Source organism: Columba livia, chromosome 2 (assembly GCF_036013475.1).
Source record: "Columba livia isolate bColLiv1 breed racing homer chromosome 2, bColLiv1.pat.W.v2, whole genome shotgun sequence".
NCBI lineage: Eukaryota > Metazoa > Chordata > Aves > Columbiformes > Columbidae > Columba > Columba livia.
In genome coordinates, this window is record NC_088603.1 from 120,432,130 (window position 1) to 120,452,810 (window position 20,681).

The following is a 20,681-nucleotide window of genomic DNA, read 5'->3' on the forward strand; positions in this document are numbered from 1 at the left end:
AGGACAGAAGCCACAATCCAGTAAGCCAGAAAACTGGCAGCATCAGCCAACAGCAAGATATATAAAAGAATAAATAAAAAACCAGAAACAATCTTTTACTCTGTTAATGTCATACTCCAGGAAGCTGGGACGATCAAATAAAAGCTGAGGTGTGAAACAAATGAACAAACAAAAAGCATTTCAACCAAAAGCCTTTCCTTAAATATCGCAGATCTCTAGGCTGTAGGTTCTTTGTTAGGGAACTGAATACATGCCACTTTACATTTGAGAGGCAAGGCAAGCAGCTCCCTCTGGTACACATGGCAATGCTGCTTTGTGGAGCAGCCCACAATGACAGTGAAAACATGGAGCAGCCGATACCCTTTCAAAAGCGAGGTCTCAGCCCAGCCCCACAGCTACCACTCTGGAATGGCCACAGTGCATTCCCAATTTTTGTTTCGAGCACCTAGAATTGTGCAAGAAGCACTGGTCAGAAAGCCTTTATTTGATTTCCAATGCAGGATCAAAAGCCTGGGCGAGAAATCAATGAATTCGAGTCCAGAAATTCTCTTGTGAGAAATCTGGAGGAAGTGGCCACATAAATTGCTGAGGATGGTTTTAGCTCCATCTGTGATTGGCTGCCAACAACGTTCGGTGCTGGGGGAGAAAACAGCTGCAGCCAGCACAGGGAGCAGCCTCCTTCAACCTTGATTTGTTGGACTGTAAGGTAGGATGTGCTTAGGGACACAATCGCCAGAGACAGCTGAGGGTTAAACTTCTTGGCCAGACCTCAGGTAAAAAAAAAAAAATAAAAAATGGGGAGGAAAGAAAATAAGACTGAGCATCAACAGGAGACCACATGCCTTTTAGAATCACTGCAAATGGAATGTGCTGCAATAGTGGACAGAAAACAAAGGGAGCTTGAAATATGATTTAATTTTTTTACCCCACTAATTGGAAAGGTTCATCATTAAAAAGATGGAAAAATATAAATTTAAGTAATTTTTTTCTGATGTAGATTCCAAGAAATAAAATTAAGAGCTGATGGATTTCCTGGTAATTTTTTCAAAAATAAAAAAGTTAATAATATAAAGTGAAAAATTATATAGTGTTTATATGATCTGAACAAAACCTGGTTTATTCATCCATGAGCATTACCTCTTAACTCACTGACAAACTACAGCTAATAATAATAGAAGGCAGATCAGGAAGGGCCAGATTCTGCAACGCTTACCATCACTGCTCCTTCCTATGTGTGCTGTGAGAAAATCACATTGACTCCAATGTAAACCTGTTGAACATAGCTAGTCTCAGGATAAGAAAAGGTATCTATAAAATTCCTGCATATACCATAGTCGTCTGAGCAAATAAAGATTCATGTAGTTTAGCAAGGAGGTAGACTAATACCTTGCATGCACAGCTTGACATGCTAATGAAAAGACTGCTTGAGACAGAAAAATGAGATGCATACATATTCTTCCCAAATACTGCAGGAAATATTCTGTAGTTGCAGCTCCTATAAAACTTGTCAGTTAACTTGTCAGATAACTCAACTAGTATAATATTTGCAATGTACCCAGGAACTACTCTAAAGTAACACTAGGAGTACAAAAGTAATTAATTTACCAAAAACAGAAATTGCAGTAATGCTGGGGTGACCTCAGTATACTTGGAAGCCCAAAAGGAAAACTCAAAGGACAGATGAATTTATTGTTACTTACTGCAGCAGGGAGCGTGCTTGTAAAATGACATCTCTTGATGTTCTGTAATTATCCTCAATTGAGGGTTTTCATACCAGACTGACCAGTTTCTAAATCAAACCCAAATCTTTTAAATATCCACTTCTAGAAACCTGATTAAGTACCAAAAATGGAGCAACGTTCCTACATCTTTGCAGGAGATTGCACAACCACCAGAAACGATAAAGATTTTGGAACTTACTGGTAATTCTGTTGATGGCGAATGAGGCAGAAGAGCATGGCTTGTGCTTTCCTGGCTCAGAAGTGCTGGCTGTAGCTAAATCTAATGTTGATACATGAAGGAGACTGAACTGAGAAAACACATGGCTTAGGAATTAGGTGGTATATTTGGAAGAAGCCAGTTTTTCACCCTAACCCTTCCTTAAGCACTGTTTTAATGTCTTCTCTTTTGGCTGCTGAAATTTAGGAGGCATATATTAGCGCCCTATGGAGGAGGAAGTAGAGGAGGGGGAAAAGGAGAAGGAGTGTCAGTGCCAGCTACACAGCCCTTTTAGTGCCCATTACTGATCATTTCACATAGCGGTTTGGCAGGAAGCCAAGTACCTAGCGTTTAACCTGGTTAGATGCAAGGCACTAGTGTGAAGGTACATAATTAACAAAATTACCAGCTAAATTCCAGATTCTTTACTGTTGCTATAAAACCCAGTTCAGCATGCTCTATCAGTCACAGGATAAATGCTTAAGCAAGTATGAACAGTCAAAAATACTTACGTTTGTTGCTAAATATTTGTCTCCCACCAATGTCGGTAACTTTGGTTTGTCTCCTTTCCCCTGCTAGATGCTCCAGAAGAAATCTATCCAGTTCCTTGTAGGTGCTGTGAAACACATGCCCCTGCTCTGCCTGCAGAGCGATTGCTTGTTCTAGCAAACTCAAGTTCCCTTTTGTTTTGTCCAGCTCAACTGACACTTCTGTGATTTCTGACAGGCACTCATTGTCATCTTCTTCACTTTCAGGGAAGGGATTTTGAATTCTTTTATCAAAAGGATCTGGGTGAGACTCCTGGGGTGCTCTTAGTTCTGTTTCTGAGTCACAAAGTGTTTCACAGGGGCCAAAATCTACCTCTTCCTTCTTAATTTCTGGGACTTCCAGGATGCTAGGCTGATTACACTCTACCATGTACTTCGGAGTTACAAGAGGCTTTATACTAGTTTCTTCTGAGAAATTCGAGGAGCTGTCCCACTCATTGTCCATAGTTTCAGAGTTACTTTCATTTTCCTCAGATGAACAGTATTTTGTGCCAGAAATAACAGTCTTTGCCTTTCCTTCAGCTGAGTTAATCATGTAACATTCATCAGTGTCATCACTTTCTGTTTTTAAGGATTGAATGCCACTGTCATTTAGATTTTCAGCCACTGTTCGACTGGGTGCATCTTTTGCTAATTTTCCCTTGTTTATCAGAGATGAGGCCACAGCATCTTGATAGCTGGAGTAGTTATCTTTTCTTTGACTGGAATTTTCATGCCCACCTGAATGAAGGGTTTCCTCAGATGATTTTGGAGTACTTTCCTCTGTATGACAAAGAAGCAAGAGAAAAATATGTAAGAATAACTGTTTTTTGTGTCTAGTAGAAGTGATATGAAGATACTTACTTACCAATTGACATCTCTTTACTCAAAAGCCCTTCTGAGATTATATCTACTTTACATTATAGCTCCAAAACTATATGAGAAATAAATACGTTGCCATTTTTCGCTGATACTGAAGACATATATTATTTTAGAACACATGCACATTCATATACATTCATTTAAATATGTGCCATATATAGATAGATACTATACATATACACACAATCTACATGATATTTGTATAAAATACATACAAATACACACATAAATTAAAATTGCTCTCATCTATTTTCACTTTTCTTTCACCTAAGATTCCCAAATATTTTCTCAAAATGGACCTTAATTACTTTTCCAGTCAGCCCAGATCCTCTGAAAGATCTTGCTGGAAAAAACCTCAATACTTCACAAAAGGCAAGCTTCTGGTCACCACTGAATTGCCACATTAAGTGATAGATCAGGTCACGCACAGGGAAACAGAAATGGTTGTTTGTACAGACTCATAAAGGACTTGTTAAAGACACCACTGAAGTGCATCCTGTCTTTATAAACATCTTTCTTCAGAAGGAAAGCAGCAGCCAGCAGGTAATAGAGGCTGCATGTAGGAGAGGTTGTCGGTGTGGAAGACAATATGCCTTTTGTATCTCATTTAATTTTTTATAAACATTTCCTCTGACAAGGACACTCAAAAATACATCTCCATCATCTTTCTTTCTGGTAATTATCTCTCTAAAATCAACACTGGTATGCCAGGATCAAGTAAATATTGCCATAGTAACTAAAAGCATTTTTGGATGAAGGGAAGAATTTAGTCACAACACTAGCCCCTTCAATAATGCTGATTATAGGGTACATTCTTTTGTTGGGATCTATTCAACATAAACTGAAAAATTTAACATTTTACTTCCTAGAAAGGAGGATGAATAAACAAGCGCAGACTATTTCATAAGATATGTCTGTTCTCTCCTGAATCAGAAGTAGTCCAGGTTTAAATAATAAATTAAGCATAGTCTAAAATGCAAATGAAGTTTCTCTCAATAACACAGCGAGCTATTAAGAGAAAGTGTAAAGGGTTATGATAATTTTAAAGTATTATGAACTACAGAAAACAAATAAAAGCATTTTCAGTGAATATGTCCAATTCATTGAACTATTCTCTCAATCCACTTAACTACCCACATGTGTACAATAATGATTTATAGACATTATACCTAATTATGCATATTTGGGCTGTGTTAGAGTGCCTAACAAAAGCTCTAGAAAGCAACAATTACCTCTGTTGCTTAGCTACATAGTTTAAAATATTCCTATTAAGTGCAGATTATTGTGAAGGGGAAAAGGGGGACAAAAATGCACATGTGCACCACAATGCATTTCACTTTACCGCTGCCAAACTGTTAGCATTTTGGGTCATTTCCAGTTTACATAATTGTTTGGTTCAACTGTTTGTTATATGTTAAAAGAAAATATTGATTAATTCTTATTCTTCTTCAGAAAATTGAACTCATGTGGGGAGAGGTGGCCTTATGCACTGTGTTCACAAAGTTGTGTTTAAAAAAAATCTCTGTAAACCTTAGTGCAACTTTTTAGCAGCTGGTCTAGTACCACACACATTGCAGTATTCTGAATAAAGAAGTCTGTGGTCTTTTCATATCTCAGCAAGTAAGAATGATGATTTGGCTCTATGACCAAATTTAGCCAAATGTTTTTTTATTATTTGCTCTTCTGCCATTTGGAATATAGCAAAGTCCCCTCAGGGGGTTATTTCAAAAGGAAAGAAGTTCTAGTTTTAAAATAAGTCTCCCATCCTTCAAAACAAAAGAAAACAAAACAAACCTTGATGATAGTAAGAGGTCTTTTCAGTTATTTTTCTGTGTGAAAGATGAAAAATAATATAAATGTACAACAGATTTTTGCCTCTTAAATAATCGGCAATTTTTAAATGCAATGTTTAAAAATTTATTGTTGAACCAGTCTTAATAGTTCACCTGTCCCAGCTTTGCTTTTCACTTCTACAGGCTGTAAATTTGCTTTAAAAATAATCAAAACTCAGCTTTGTTTACAGTTGCACCAAGCCATGAGCTGAAGCGTTAACTGATCAACCTACAAGAATCATGAGTTCATAATAAAATGAGTAATATTACAAATATTGCTTCCATAACCAGACCAGCTTTAGCTGAAACTGGTTTTGTAGCTGGTGAAATTAATGCAAAAGGGATAGGTTGTATTATCATTGACACAAGCAGTTTTCGAGAAATCTCACTTGTATCAAATACCTTTTGACTGAAGGGCTAGGTGCAAATGGGGTTCCTCTACATTTATATCAATAGACCTGGCCCAACAATTGCCCTTTTTTTTAAAAAAAAAAAAAAACAAAAACGCAAAAAAAACAGTTGAATAACCTTGGTTCATCTGTATATGGCACAAATTCTACCTTTACACCCATCATAGTGCTTTCCCTTCAGCAAGTTCTTCAAGCTGTGCAGAGGACAGACACAAGGGAAAGAAAAACACATTACTGAGGCAGCCCTGGATGGCCAGGAACCAGGTTGAATCAATACAAGAATAACTAGCTAAAATCTATATATCTCAAAAAATAAAAAAGGCCCAAACAAATAAAACACACAAGAACTCTTACTCAAACTTCTCTTTGCCACATAGAAATGACAGAAAGACCTCCACTGATTTTGACGTTATAAAACCAGGATTTGACTCTTTAATCAGAAAGACTGCCTCCTTCTTCTATTTGTTTTATACTATTCATATACATACATTTTGGGGGTTTGGTTTTGTTTTAAGGAAAATCTATTTAGAGTGGATATAGATATAAATTTCTAATCTCAGTTCATCATAGAATCATAAAACAGCCTGGGCTGGAAGGAACCTCAAAAGATTATCTGATACAGCCTTTGGAGGAAGAGGGAGCCTAGGTGAGGTTATCTAACACACTATCCTTCCAAAATATTTGAGAAGATGGAACAAGAAACTGAGTGGAAAATAAATCACCTTTAAACTCCTGTAGCAATTAGCAACTGTGTGGAATATAAGTTCACTCTGTTTTCATAGTATCTGTGATTACTAATTTCTCAAGGCCAGATCACATGACTTTTATCTTGACTTTTGCTATCTAATGTTGACTTCCTTTTAAAACAAATGTGGAATGTATTTCACTGATTTCTTCTCAATTGTCTGATTAACAGCTTGTGTGGACTTCTGAAACAAATGTGTGACAGCTAGTTTAGTTTGATTTTTTTTTTCATCCTGAATATACATAAATGTATACTAGGAATTAAAAAAAAAACATACTGCAGCTATAACTTTCTGTGTCCCTGTTCTCTTCCATATTTTGCAGGATACACACTGTAGAAGTTTCTATAAATTCGGCTTGGCAGAGCCGGAATAACAAGTATAAAGTGCTGAGTCTAATAATCACATTATACAGAACACACGTAGCAGTCACATGCATGAAATTGCTTTGCTAAATGTTAAAGTCAACTATGTTTTGCTAAGCTTTTTTTTTTTTTTTTCCTCCTAAGAACTCTATATATTCCAGTGAAATTATACTCTTCATAAATGTGTTTTTCTCAGTGGTGGGCTTAAGCTTGTTCTTTGACAGAGCTAGTGGAGAAGCAGATGCTGCTCCATATCTGACCTGCTGCAGCAGTTGTCTCTCTGTGTGACCTACAAAGCATTTACAAGACCCCAGGAGGAGACATTGTACAAAATAATTGGAAGTACGATGGTCAAACTTAGACAGAAATGAACCACGCCAACTCTGTTAGAAGTCAAACACATTCTGTATCCTTTTTGAAAATACTGTTTCATATGTCCCCTCCGTGGAATTCATATACAAACGAAACCACACTGCACGACTACCTGAAGTTGAGCTGCTTTCGAGGACACTGATGTCTTCCTGTAAGTCTGACCTGTCTTCACTTTCTTCTTTGCATTCCAAACTGGGGCTGTAGTGGCGGGGCTTCATTAACAGGGACTTCCTTTTGTTGACAGGGACACCTGATATCTGTTCTTCAGCTTTTCTCTTCTTAGCCATGGAGCATTTGTAGGCACTGCAATATCAATTGGCAATGATAGAGAAAAATGGGGGAGAAGTGAGGGGTAAATTGTTTAAAAAATAACATCATCCCCTAGTTTAAATCTAAGTATAAAAGTGATGACTGACAAAATATTAATTCACTTGCAGTTTGAAGAAATTGTGTTCAGTGGATATTTAATTTTAGCTCATGTACTCGAAGACCAGGGCCGAGGCAAATCCCATTTCTTTTCACTGCTGCCAAAATTTGTTTAGGGGAAAGGGAATGAGGAAGAAGACAAAACCAAAAAAAGACATATTCCAACATCCTTAATCCTGAACTAGTATATTCCATTCTAAGACCAGCTCTGCAGTAAAATAAACACACCCAGGAAAAGATGAACTAAATTGTAGTTTGGGTTGATAATCCAGAGAAACAGCTAAGGGGAAAAATACACCACTAGTTATACTACTACATCCTGAGCCTTTGGCTCCATCACCTTTACATCCGTATGGATATCCAACTACATACCTTGAGTTCAGCAGCATGAAACCTGTGTGAATCACACTGTACCTTCAGAAAATGTTGCCATACGGTTCCTCTTTTAATAATCAGTCCCAGCCATTGGTTTCATTTCATTAATTCCAGCCATAAATGCCTAGTTTAAGCTCTTCTTAGGTCTCTATACATGCTTTGGAAAAAGATTCCTCCAGAGGACAATTAATCCCCTTTCAAAATAGATCTATCTGACAAACAGGGTGAGCCATCCCTCTGGAAAGACCTTGCCCACTCTAGATGTCCAACTTTCAGATGACCAACATGAGAAGAGAGGGCAATGTTTCAAATGGGGAGATTGTTCCCAGATTTGGTATACTTCTTTCAGCTCCTTTAAGATCCACATATTGATCTGCATATTAATTTACTTCTACAGATATTTAACAAAGCCTTTGCTGCCATGCAGCTGATTGGTATGGCATATAGGTGTTACATCATACATCTCACTAAGGAGGCTTGAACCTTCAACACTTTTTTTTTAATAACTTCTTGTGTAAGTGATTTAGCATTATTTCCTTGTTCTCTTACACACGGTGTTCTAAGAAATTTATGTAGTATGAATAATAGTGCTCATATTATATCTGTCAGAGATGAAAAAAACTACATATACGAATCTGTGTAGTCCACTCCACGGTTTCTCAACCTTAGGCACCCTGAGGGTGCATTACATATCTACACAATGCCCTTAGGTGTTGGACTTTACATTTGGCTCAGGGACTTAACTGCAAGATTTGCAAAAAATCCATGTATGCAGAGAACTCCTATTGCTTACACATATTACAAGCTCACCAGCATAAATTAATCCTTCCAAGGTATCTTCCATGCACTAAATTGGCTCAGGTTCTGATTGTTTTGGACGAAAGCATATGACTAACTTGAGCTTTTTGTTAAAAAAAATACCCATTTTTGGCTAAGCACCTTTTTGGCAATCCACCATTGCAAACATGAAGGACACAGAAATACAAAGATTTGCATTTTAGGGGGAATGTTAAAATTCTACCATGTGCATCTTAAACACGTTAGATATTCTTGATCTTCTGAAAGCTAAAATGCTATGGGCATCAGGAATGCTGGATGCTAAGCACCTGCTGCAGTTGAATACATTATGGCTTCTGTATTACTTCTCTGTTTATGAGTAGAGGATAACATAAATATCATATTAAAGGTTAGAATCACAATAGTATAAGCATCCCCTTGAAAATGATGCCCATATAACAGACATCAGGGATGGAGGTAGTATCCAAAAATATGCATAATTTATTTCAAAGAAAATGCTATCCAGAGTTTCTTAATTCATATTTGTGAACAACAATTTATATCATTTATGTTATTTCAGGAAAATTGAATAAATTACAAATGTTTGAAATCCCTTCTCACACAATTTTTTTAACAACCAAAAGCTTCACTAGGTTTGCTTTTAATCTTTTTCATTTATTTGTCAATCTTCAAGATTACCTCTAGTAGCTAGTGTGAGAGTGTTTAGGACAAGATGAATTTCCAGTGTTGAATTCCCCTTTGACGAAGCTGTTTCTTACACAAGCATAATTAGTAGATTTTTAGAACAGAAGATCCAATTAGATCATCTAGTATGCCCTCTTGTGCAACACAGATCAAAGATCTTCATCTAGCTCTTCAGCTTTAATCCTGTAAATTGTCTGAAAATTCTGTATCTTCCAGTCAAGTTAAGGGAAAACATGGTAAGAAGGTAAGTTGACTGCTGTATCCCTGCTCATTAAGTACAACCTTTTTTCTAGTAACATGATGTTATAAGACCACCACTGTGGGCTGACACAACATCTATTAAACGTGTTGTTTTTTTCACCACAACTGTGAAAGACAGCCCAGCTCAGATGCTAGCAGACCACAGTCAGGACCAGTGTGGCCCTGTAACTACCACAATTTACAGTAGTAAATCAAAAGTAAAAAAATCAAAAGTAAATCAGTGTCAGGGCAGGAGGCCCACAAATCTGCCTGCAAGCACATTGCTCATGTTAGAAATTTTCTTCTCTGTGAAAGACTCCTACATTCAGAACCCACCTGGACACATTCCTGTGTAGTCTCATCTAAGTGTTCCGGCTCCAGCAGGGGGATTGGACTAGATGATCTTTTGAGGTTCCTTCCAATCCCTAACATTCTGTGATTCTGTGACTGATACCCTAGCTTGTCCTTATGGTATATTTTTCTGTACACAAGCAACCACTCACCCAAATTTCCTCTATAGTTCCCGTCATTTTAAAATAAGTGAATACATGAGATACAGCTTCAAGTAAAATAATTCTTGATGCCTTCCACTCTGCTTGCAGGAAGATGACAAAACACAGTTGTTTCTTTTTTGCTTAGGAAGTGTAAATTGCCCTCCATAGGACAGGAAGAGATTTTTCAAATCCAGCAGGATATACACTTGCTTTTGCTGGTGACCTCTTAAACAGCTGGGTTTGAGTTACAACTGGAATCTATTAGATTACAAGAGCCAGTTTAAAGATTCACCACCTACCAGCAATTCCCCTTCTTTTCTACGTTACAGTGCTTAAAAGTAAAAATGGAAATAAAACCAGAAGAACAACTTCACAAGTGGTAGTGTTTTTCAAGTATTTACATGTGATTTGTAAGCTATTTGACAATGGACACTGGAAATTTAATGACTATCAAAAGGATATATTTAAGTCTTTGTAACATTCATGGTATATCAAATTCACCTTTGTCTTAAAAAGTTTCTATTTCTCTCTTTTGCTTATGTACATGCACACATACACGTACATTAGCACAGATTTGTCAAGCTGTAGTTTGTCAAATGGTAAACCTATAATTTAGCTTCTCTATTACTCATCTCATAAATTCAACGTCTAATAGTTTTGTTGCTATTTATCAATGGCCTGCTTGTTGTCATGGAACACTGATTCAGCTGTCAAGGTTATTTGGTAATCTGAGGCTCATAAACCAGGAGAAGCTCTTTTGTTATGAGCCCAAAGCCAATACATTTTTTTTTCCCCAATTTAACTGTATTTAAATTTTATGAATAATAAATCATTTTAATACTACCTATAATTAGCAGATTTTTTACTTTTTTTTTTCTAGTCAATGACTCAGTTACCAAAAACAGTCTTGTGTCTGTTATCATAGTGTGAGCCAAGAGGTTAAAATCTGACGTGTAAGACCTGGTTGCATGCGTTGAAAAAAACCTCCATGATAAATCTTTCATACATATTTCACATTTAAATACTTTCTCTGAGAATTTACTGGGACCTTTCTTTCCTTTATTTCTGCTCAGAATACATCTTGGATGATGTGGGCAGACACTGGCGTTATAGTATGCAGGCAGAACGGCGCATTGGCTTACTACCACAAAGCAATGCCTCATGAGAAAGAGGGAGGTTTTACACAGTCTTTAAGCAGACATACAGCATTTCCTACTACTAAAAACTGTCACGGTTGTTTGTTTTGGTTTTTTTTTTTTTGTAATTGGTTCATCTAAGTGATGTGTTTGCAAGCCTTTAACCCAACCTTTAACCACTTTGTAGCCAGCAAGGACTTTTTGTTATCGATCTTTTGGCAAGACTTCCAGATCTCTGGGGACATTTTTCTTATTCACAGCACCCAGCAGGTTGGTAAATCATGATACAGAGCAAAGAATGGCCATAGTGGCTAAAACCAGCGATACATTAGCCTGACAACTGCTGTTTACTAATGCCTGTAGTGAATGCCTTAAAATATTAAGATGAGAACACACTGCATCTTATGTACACTCCTTAGCTTCAAGAGAGAAAATAAATGTCTTTGAACATCAAGACACTTTAATATTTACTGTCTAACATTATTTAAGGAGACCACTCCTTGTGAGTTTGTGCAAGAATAATTAATGGAACATTTTACTTTAACCTGAATTGCCTTTTAACTGCCTAACTATACTACAAAACTAAGCATTAGACTATTGAATTAATGAAAGCAGAAATCATCCTCTGATCTTGCAGAACTGTTTAACTTCACATCAGTAGTTACAAGGAGAAGGTTAGCCTAACTACTCCTCGATGATATTGTGATTAAAGATGTTGCCATATACTTTAGGCCTTGATGAGATTTTGTCACCAACTTGCAGATGCCCTGGAACACTGCAGAAGTCAAATACTACATTTTCCTTATAGGAGAGAAAAGTTGTTTTTTGAAGATTCAGGGATACTTGCCACTGACAAACCAGTAACTTATAAATGGCTGTCATGGCTGCGCTTTCTTCTAAGAATTTTAAGACTGTACTGAATCAGAGGTACCTAAAAGGAACACAAATTCTGAGTATCTGCCCACCTTAGTCCTTTTCTATGTCAGCTTGTTCTCTAAGAAACAGATAAGCTGGTTTCTGTCTATCTCTCTAGCACAATGACTTCCAAAGGTTTAAGCTATAGCTGAAAGTATCTGATCTTCCAAAATCACATAAAAATCCTGAGCTCCTCATAAGATGAGGATGGACAGGAGAAATTACTAGCAATGGGTACAGAAAAGGGATGAACTGCTCCTAGGATGTTTCTCATGTCAGTTGAAATAACATTGATGTTATAGTTTATATCAACTGTGAATGCCAGAGGTTCATGAAAGGATCTGGAATGTCAGAGTCCAAAGAAAGAGAATGCTGATAGTCCAATCACTGCAACTGAAAACCCAAGTAAGTGCTGTTAGTTACAGCAACTTCAGATGGACAACAGTGGTTAAAGAGGAAGGTAGATAGTGACTATGACTCAATTCTTTGCTTTGTCTTCAGGTTAAGACAGTCAGTCATGTTCCATTTCCATAACTAACTCTCATTGTTTGCCTGTAAATTTTATAGTTCTGTGAAAGTGAGAGTGATAGTGTTCTCAGCTCAGGTTTCTCTAAAAGTAAGAACAGACAGAAAGCAGGTATTAATACCCTGTCTCATAGCCAGAAGTTGGAATGTCCACAGAAAGACTAAAAGTCCACATCAGTCAGGTCTGCAAGGACTAGGGTGGTGTTTCCAATGCCTTACTGAATAGAAAAGAATTCACATATCCTAACTATATACAAAGATAAATCCTAGATTCTCAAAATCAGGTAGAAGACATGGATTAGCCACAGATTTTATATATATATAAAGAAGAATGTTTTCTAAAATGAAGAAAGTAAATTGCATCGCTTCAGACCATGGATACTGGAATATAAAATCTACAGGGTTTATACCCTGGGAAAAATGACAACTAAAGAGTAATTTCATTTACTGCATTCTCTTCTAAAATCCATATAGGTTCTAGATGCAAAACAAAGGAAATTCTCTCAAAGGACATAAAGAACATTACTTGCATATTAAATAAGGACTTCTTGATCAATGTCTTATTTTATTTTCTTTTAAGGAAGATATTTCATGAGGTGCTTTACACTAGAGAGAATGGCAGTTCAAGAGAAAGCCCTAATGATTTCACCCCATATTTGTACCTTTCAACTCTAATTCTTTGAAAGATCTCTAAGTTGTACAATACCTTCTGTCTTGTCTTCTGTATGGGCTACGTACATTCTCAGGATTTCTACAACATTGTATTCTGATGTTCCGTCCTGGAGTATGTTTCCCATGTCCAAACTGTTTTTAACTCAGTAAGATATGAAACTATGCTTACAGATGTTTTGCATGTTAAAGAAAATGGCCATTCTGCCCATCTAAAAAAGTAAAAGTGGGAAAGATTTGTGAATTGTCAGCTGTGGGGAAATCTTACATATCCAGAAGCAACTGCTGCTTTACAAGTTATAGGTGGCAACACATTGACTAGTTGAAGAACTTCAAGGAGTAAAACCATGCAACTGAGAAAATTGTCATCAAGGGTTGGGCTACAGTTCATTGGCAATCTAAGACTGAGTTAAGCAAACAAACAAACAAAAGTTTTCTTTCAAATTCTTTTAAATAAAATTTAAACATATTCAGAGATCATGTCAATGAAAACTTATGGCTCAGTGTGAAAATATTAAAAAGGCCACTTTTTAATAGAACTCTGATGTTAGTTTTTACAGATGAAATTTTGCAGGCTAGTCCTGGAAAGAACCACTGAGTTGTCATCACTGACAAGAAGATAAACATGTATTTTCCCTGATTGCTAATCTGCTGTCTGAGTTACTGACATTAAAGTTTTCTCATGTTTTGTAAAGTAAGCCAAACCATAGTAACTTTTAAACAGTTTACAACATTTGCACAGAATGATGGAGTGTGCTGTATTTCACAAATTCAGCCTAGGCTGTGAAAAATAATCTGGAAAGTAGCTCCTGTTGGGAATTTCTGAAAAATTGTTTTGGAGAGAATTAATCAGATAACAGTATTTTCCTTCTGTCAACATTTTTAACCAATTAAAATTCAAAGTATTTAAACCAATATAATATATCGAAAAAGATTGCTCATCATTTAGACTTTAATGAATTGGCTGTAGTAGAAGCTCAGAACTAGCACAACTTACTCCAATGACAATTAAAGAAAATCTGCTTCTCATTTTTTAATATCATACACAACACAAAAAATGCATTTTACCCCTTTTTAACAAATTCATACACTTGACTTACAAGTTGTATCTGCGAAAGGGACAGGGGATTTTCCTGTGCACTGTAGCACTCATTCCAGGGTTCAAGGGCCTTCTACAAATATAAAACTTTACTGCCATACATGGACAATGCGCTTTTTCTAAAGTATCAGTTGTGAGAAGTTCAGTCCAGGGCTGAAACAAGATGAAAGGAGTGCACATGGGGTATAGATGGGAAGAAAGATAAAAGGGAAATTCATATTTATGAACACTAATATAGAGTAAAATAAGCTCAGTAACTTGGGGGTATTAAAGTGTCTGTCTATATACAGAAATGAAAGCTTTAGCTAGGAAAAAAGCAACAGAACTGGACACATACTAATGTGTAGAAAATATGGTATCATAACTGAAAGCTGGCTAGAGCATGATATTAAAAGATGTATTTTATTTTAAAAAGACGTGTAAGAAAAGCAAAGTAGCTGCCGTAGCCTTGTTGGTGAAAGAGGATTTATTAGCCCCCATAAGAAGAGGCTGGGGAGAAATGGGTAATGGTGTTGAGTCATTAGGTACCGAGCCTGGCGATGCTTCAGACAGTAAACTAAATGTTATAGGCCACCTGACCAAAAAGAATAATTGGACTGTGAAATGATTGAGCAAATAAAAAGAAGCATGTAAAAAGAGTGGAGCAATGGTAAGTCAGCAATAACATAGGAAAAGACATGCAGTTGTGGTGAAATCTGCCCGTGCCTCAAGCTCTCTGTGATGCCTGAGGCTAAAGGACAATAATTTCAGGCTGCAATAGGCTCATTAAATTTGTTGTTGTTGTTGTTGCTTTGTTGTTGTTGTTATTTTTTTTTTTAAACTCTAGTTTACTATTTTAGCAGAGTTCTCCGCAAAGGAAAGGCAACTCAGAGAAAGACAGCACAGATTTAAATTCTCTTCTCTGGTTTTCTTGTTGTCAGTTTACAAGCTTGTAGGATCAGAAGGAAATTCAGATCATTAAAAAAATAAAACACAAAAACCAAAAACCACACATAAACCCTCTAATTGAAACATTATTTTAGTGAAATGGATGACTACTTCATGGTGCCATTCTATAGCTCATAGACCAAGAACTCTATAACTCTGTATGGCTAGAGTTGTATATTTGGATGCTTTTCTAACGGGTAAGTTATTTTTAGTAAAATACTCAGACACAGTTAGGAAAACACTTTTTTTTTTTTTCCTTTTTTTTGCTCTTTACGTGGATCTCAGGAAGTTCTTAAACTTGGTAATATGAATGAATGCCCAAGATCTGGGCCAAACCCAGGCTCCCTAGCCTCTTTTTCATTTATTCACTCAATCTGTCCAGGTTCAGTAGGTCAATAAATTCCAGTGGGACCCAAGCCAAGAATTTGGCTTAGAACAGATTAAGTTTCTAGGCAAATCTACAGATCATCCACACAACCTTTGCATTCAGAAAGCCTTGCACATGAGTAGTCAGCCTGCTACCATCAGTAAATGCATAAATAAAAAGCATACTGGTAACTACAGTCTGGTTAGAGAAGACTTAAAGAAGATAAGCTTTTCTATACTTTTTGACAACAGTGAATGGGACAATAAGCAATTCATTGTCAGGAGGTAGTACCTCCCTTTACTGTGGCAGGAGGTCCAATGGCTGCTTTCTTTTCCTTTTCTTGCTCTATCCAGGCTGTCCACAGTCTGTTTTGGCTTGTTTTTGCTTGGCTGAAACTACCCTTGACACCAGTCAGACAGACCAATTCAGTCAGCCATAATATTTAACTCATGATTGATATATCTGAGACAGAAGTCACCGGCTGGCATTTCAATCTCTATATGGCTTGTGATCATCTACAGAGAAAAGATCTGCCATACGAGGAAACAACCATTTGGGGCTATAATGTTCTGATACATTCTGTCACCCAGCAGAAGGCATCAGGGCATATGCAACTCTGAATTCCTGTGTAGGGTTGGGTTGGGAGGATAACATTTACTGTGTGCTGGTGATCACAGAAGTTGTGATGAGGAAGGTGACTGCTGTAATATATTAAATAACAAACAAGTTTTAGTTCGAGGCAAGGAACCTTCTAAAATGCATTAAGTTCAACAGGTAGAAAAAAACCTGCATATAATGATTTGCAGTCTAGGAGTTACAATTAAAGGGATGTGCATTTGACATATATTATAAAACTAACTATTACAGAAATGTATATGTTGAACCTAATTAATAATTGTTTTGTTTGTTTTGTTTGTTTGTTTGTTTATTTTTAATTAAATGCAGGCTTTAAGCAGAAAAAATCTAAAACCACAGTCAAATAAAATGAAAAAGAGAAAAGCAACACTGAGACTGCAGATGTTGTCTAGAAATGAACACAGTAGATGTTAAAAGAGCTCTATCACAGAATCACAGAATGTTAGGCATTGGAAGGGACCTTGAAAGATCATCTAGTCTGATCCCCCCATCAGAGCAGGAACACCTAGATCAGGTTACACAGGAATGTGTCCAGGCGGGCTTTGAATGTCTCCAGAGATGAAAACTCTAAAAGCTCCCTGGGCAGCCTGTTCCAGTGTTCTGAACAGTGCCTATAATATGATACCAACTTATCTAATGCATTTGTGATTGAAAAAAGCTACAAAAGTCACCTGTAAAGCAAAGGCACATAAAATATCAACTAAAGCAAACTAAAATGGAAATCTGAACATCAAGTACAAATTTTAAATGTTCTAAGTAAATCCAGGAGGAAAATGAAAAGGTCACAGTGCATAGGTCAAAAGGTTTTAATTTCTACAGGAATTAGGCAATGATTTATTGTAATTAACAACTTCAACCACAGGAGTCTCAAAAGGAGTATGAGATACAGTTTCTATTTCAGCCATCTTAGCGGTTATTCAGAACAGTTCACTGAATAGTTAAGTCAAATAACTGTCAACCTCAGGGTTATCTGCTACATGCTTAAGTTATTACTTGTGATCACCCAGAACTATATGGTATTATTTGTGTTCACAGAAACACTGTCAATGTTTTTAAAAGTGGATGTTATTATCTTTTATAATCTCATTCAAATAATGTCATTTTAATGGGAAAAAAAAAATTATTTTATATTCTTCATTCTCTAACATTCTCTATACACCAGTTCCAAACATTTTTTGCAAGCCTTAACCTACTCCCATGAATATCTGAAGGTAGAAAACCTGAAGTGGAAAATATTTGAATTTCTATCTGTGTTTATTTGTTTCTTGTTTACTGTTTCTTTACTGAAACAACAACCCATTTCTTAAGTCTGAAAGCATGTGGTACTACAAAAAAGGCAAAAAGCTTGAGGTACATCAACTCATCAGAGCTCTAGGAAAGGAAGAGGAGGAGATGAGAGGAGGGGGAGAAGAATAAGCAGAGCAAAGGGAGAGGAGGAATGCCAACACTGTATATTTCACATTTTGATGGCTAATTAGAGGGACACTGGAAGATGAAAGAGGAAACAAGGGAGGAACATAGACATGACAGACCTATAAATTTGATTGCCATTACAACTTACATTAATGCTTGTTTTATTAGTTATGATGAGAATGGTTGACATACAGGATATAATAATGATAGGTGAATTCCAGCAGTATTATTTTATTAGTTCTGTGACCAGCATACACTTACCTTTGCTTCACAGTAAAATGCACCATGTCTGATTGTTCAGTCTTTATTTATACTTGACTGTTAGAAGTTTTCTATCAAACATCACTTATAAAATCATTTTTCCTTGGCATAAAACATAGTTTTCTACAGATTCTTTAAGGAAAGTACTGACTAGCATGCTTTCCTGAATTCCTTAAGAACCTAACAGTGTTGTCAGAAAATAATAGAAATGAAAAAGATTTACTAGGAATTTAAGAAAATATAATTGATGACAACATGACAGCCTTGATTATACCAGAAATCATAGAGTAAGAGGCAGAGGTTAATATTTTCAAAGCTCCAGAACCTTTTCAATTACTACAATGGTGAGGTCAGGGAGGAAGTTTCTTTCCCAAGCTAGAGAGCAAGCAGTAGACACTCTTAACTCATTATTCTGTTACAAGACCTGGGGTATAGGTACTCTTAAGATTAATGCCCATTGTTTAATTGAATATCAGTTATCAATAGAAATGCTATGACACAGATCTTTATCTCAGATTAAATGCCTAGTCTGGATGTATTACAGAGAACAGTTGAATGACAATTTAGCACAACTCTGACCCAGCCAGTAACCATCAAAAGGAACACTGGGGAGGAAAGCTGGGAATGTATGCTGTCAACACCCAATCTTCAATCGCAGAAAAAGACTTTTTGTCAAGCTCAGACATGTCTGCACAAAAATGGGATAAATATCCTGGCAGTAGATATAACTATTGGCCATCTTAATTTAGCATTTACTACTAAGTCTATCTGGACTCAAGGACACATTTTGTTTCAGCAGAGCACATTAAGGACTGCGAGGGTCCCATACTCCCAGTGGGAGACAGATGAGTCACCAGGAGATTCAAGAGTCCAGCTCTGTTCTATTACAAATGTGCTGACTCAGGATTATGATAAACGTTCTTTTTTTCCCACCAGTTTCCAGAAAATCAGAGTCTATGACCAACTCCAGTGGAAACAGAAGCCAAGCCCAAAGGGTAAAGCTGACAGTTTTTCCAGATGCAGGGTAGCAACAAACAGCTTTCTCAGTCTCTGCCTCACTTTTAAGCAGTGTTATGGGACAGGAGTACTGTGAACGTGATAGCTACACAAAACAATCATAATCTCAGTTCTTACTGGAGAACATCTTTGAGCCTTTTTGTTTGATTTTGTCCCATGTGCCCACTTCTTCCATCATCTAGGTAGCACTTTCACCTCTTTCTCAGATCATCTGCCAGACTACGGCTTTCTTTTCATACAATACTTCTTAAAAACCCACATACCAACGAGACATTCCTTTCTAAATGCAGCTAGGGTGCACAGCCCTTTTATTTCATGCCATGAACTTTTCCTGAGTGGCCAAATCATTTTCTACCTACCAAACTGTCTACCTTCATTCTGTTACTGTCTGAAACTAGCATTCAGATATAATTGAATACATATGATCCACTAGCACTTAGAGGAAATAAGCAAAATATTCAGTATCGTATAAGTAATAACTACTTCAGTTAGCAAAATGCTTATTAGTACACTATCAATACTGTTACTTCTATTGGCATACCTCTTAAACATTTTGGATGAAGTTAAGGAATAGATTTTAGTAACATAAACATCCTGAAATAGTTCAGTACCACTGGCCTCAGGGTTGCTTTGCTATTTTCTCATCCTCCTAATCAAGACACAGCAACAAAGGGTGAATTGTCCGGTTACTCCTACCAAAGAGACATCAAGACACTCTGTTAACTTGTCTCACTGCTAAAGCATCCAAGATACTCATATCTCTACATATTGACACTGTCCAGTTCAACTTATCTGAATATCTAAAATGTTTCACAACATTTGGAAAAAGAGTTCCAGGTAAGAAGTAGCCTTCCTTACTTTTGATGAAATGGACCTTTTGAAGAAGTGATCCAACACTACAGAGAGTAAGGGGAAGTGTAACTGTTTGTATCAAAGAGCAGGACTGTTCTCCATGGCTTGAAGCACCAGTGCCTTGTGTAGTCTTCATTAATCATTAGTAACAGAAGCCAGAAAGACTTGGTCTTACCTGTATCTAACCCTTAAAAGTTACACTTTTTTACAAATATGGACTTTGCCAAACTGATCTATGCTTTTGTAATCCTATGCTTGGATCAATTCAATTTACTCTTTCTTGGTCTGACCCAGATGTCACTCCATAACCTACAGATGGTTCATCGTACTGTATCCCATCTGTTAAACAGAACACAGTAATGAGAATACATCACACCAATATTCCTCACTTCCCCTTGGTTTTCATTCTAATCCTGAACAGTTGAAGGTCCTGGTCCTTTCAGCAGTGTATTACCCACTCATCCAAGAGAAGACTTCTTCTTTCTGCTTCTTGCAGAAGATGGATACAACAGAGTTGTTATGTCCAAAAGGTGTCAGATTCAAACTTGAATGTAAGGGATAAATATCTCCTGGCTTTATCACTCACTTCTACCACATATCATGTTTGCTGTGTTTAGGTTGTGATAAAAACCTCATCTCTTCCTGTGGGCAGCACTACATTCCCAAATGAAAAATTAAATAATGTTGTTCATAAGTGAATAATTAAGGCTGGAAGGAGAAACAGATCTATTTCAAAGGACTTATTAAGTTTTGCATATTATGTTTCAACACTGCGGCA

At 36.7% G+C, this 20,681-nt stretch overlaps 1 protein-coding gene across 8 annotated transcripts in view; it reads right to left on the reverse strand.

Annotated features, from left to right (window-relative positions):
- ST18 (ST18 C2H2C-type zinc finger transcription factor) overlaps positions 1–20,681 on the reverse strand; it is a 169,665-nt gene that overhangs the window by 43,266 nt on the left and 105,718 nt on the right. For all 8 annotated transcript variants that reach the window (XM_005505453.4, XM_021291598.2, XM_021291595.2 and 5 more), the window contains 2 exons: positions 7,182–7,372; positions 2,451–3,248 (listed from right to left, as the gene is read on the reverse strand). In XM_005505453.4, coding sequence (XP_005505510.2) covers positions 2,451–3,248; positions 7,182–7,372 — 989 coding nt within the window. The remainder of the gene's footprint in view (positions 1–2,450; positions 3,249–7,181; positions 7,373–20,681) is intronic.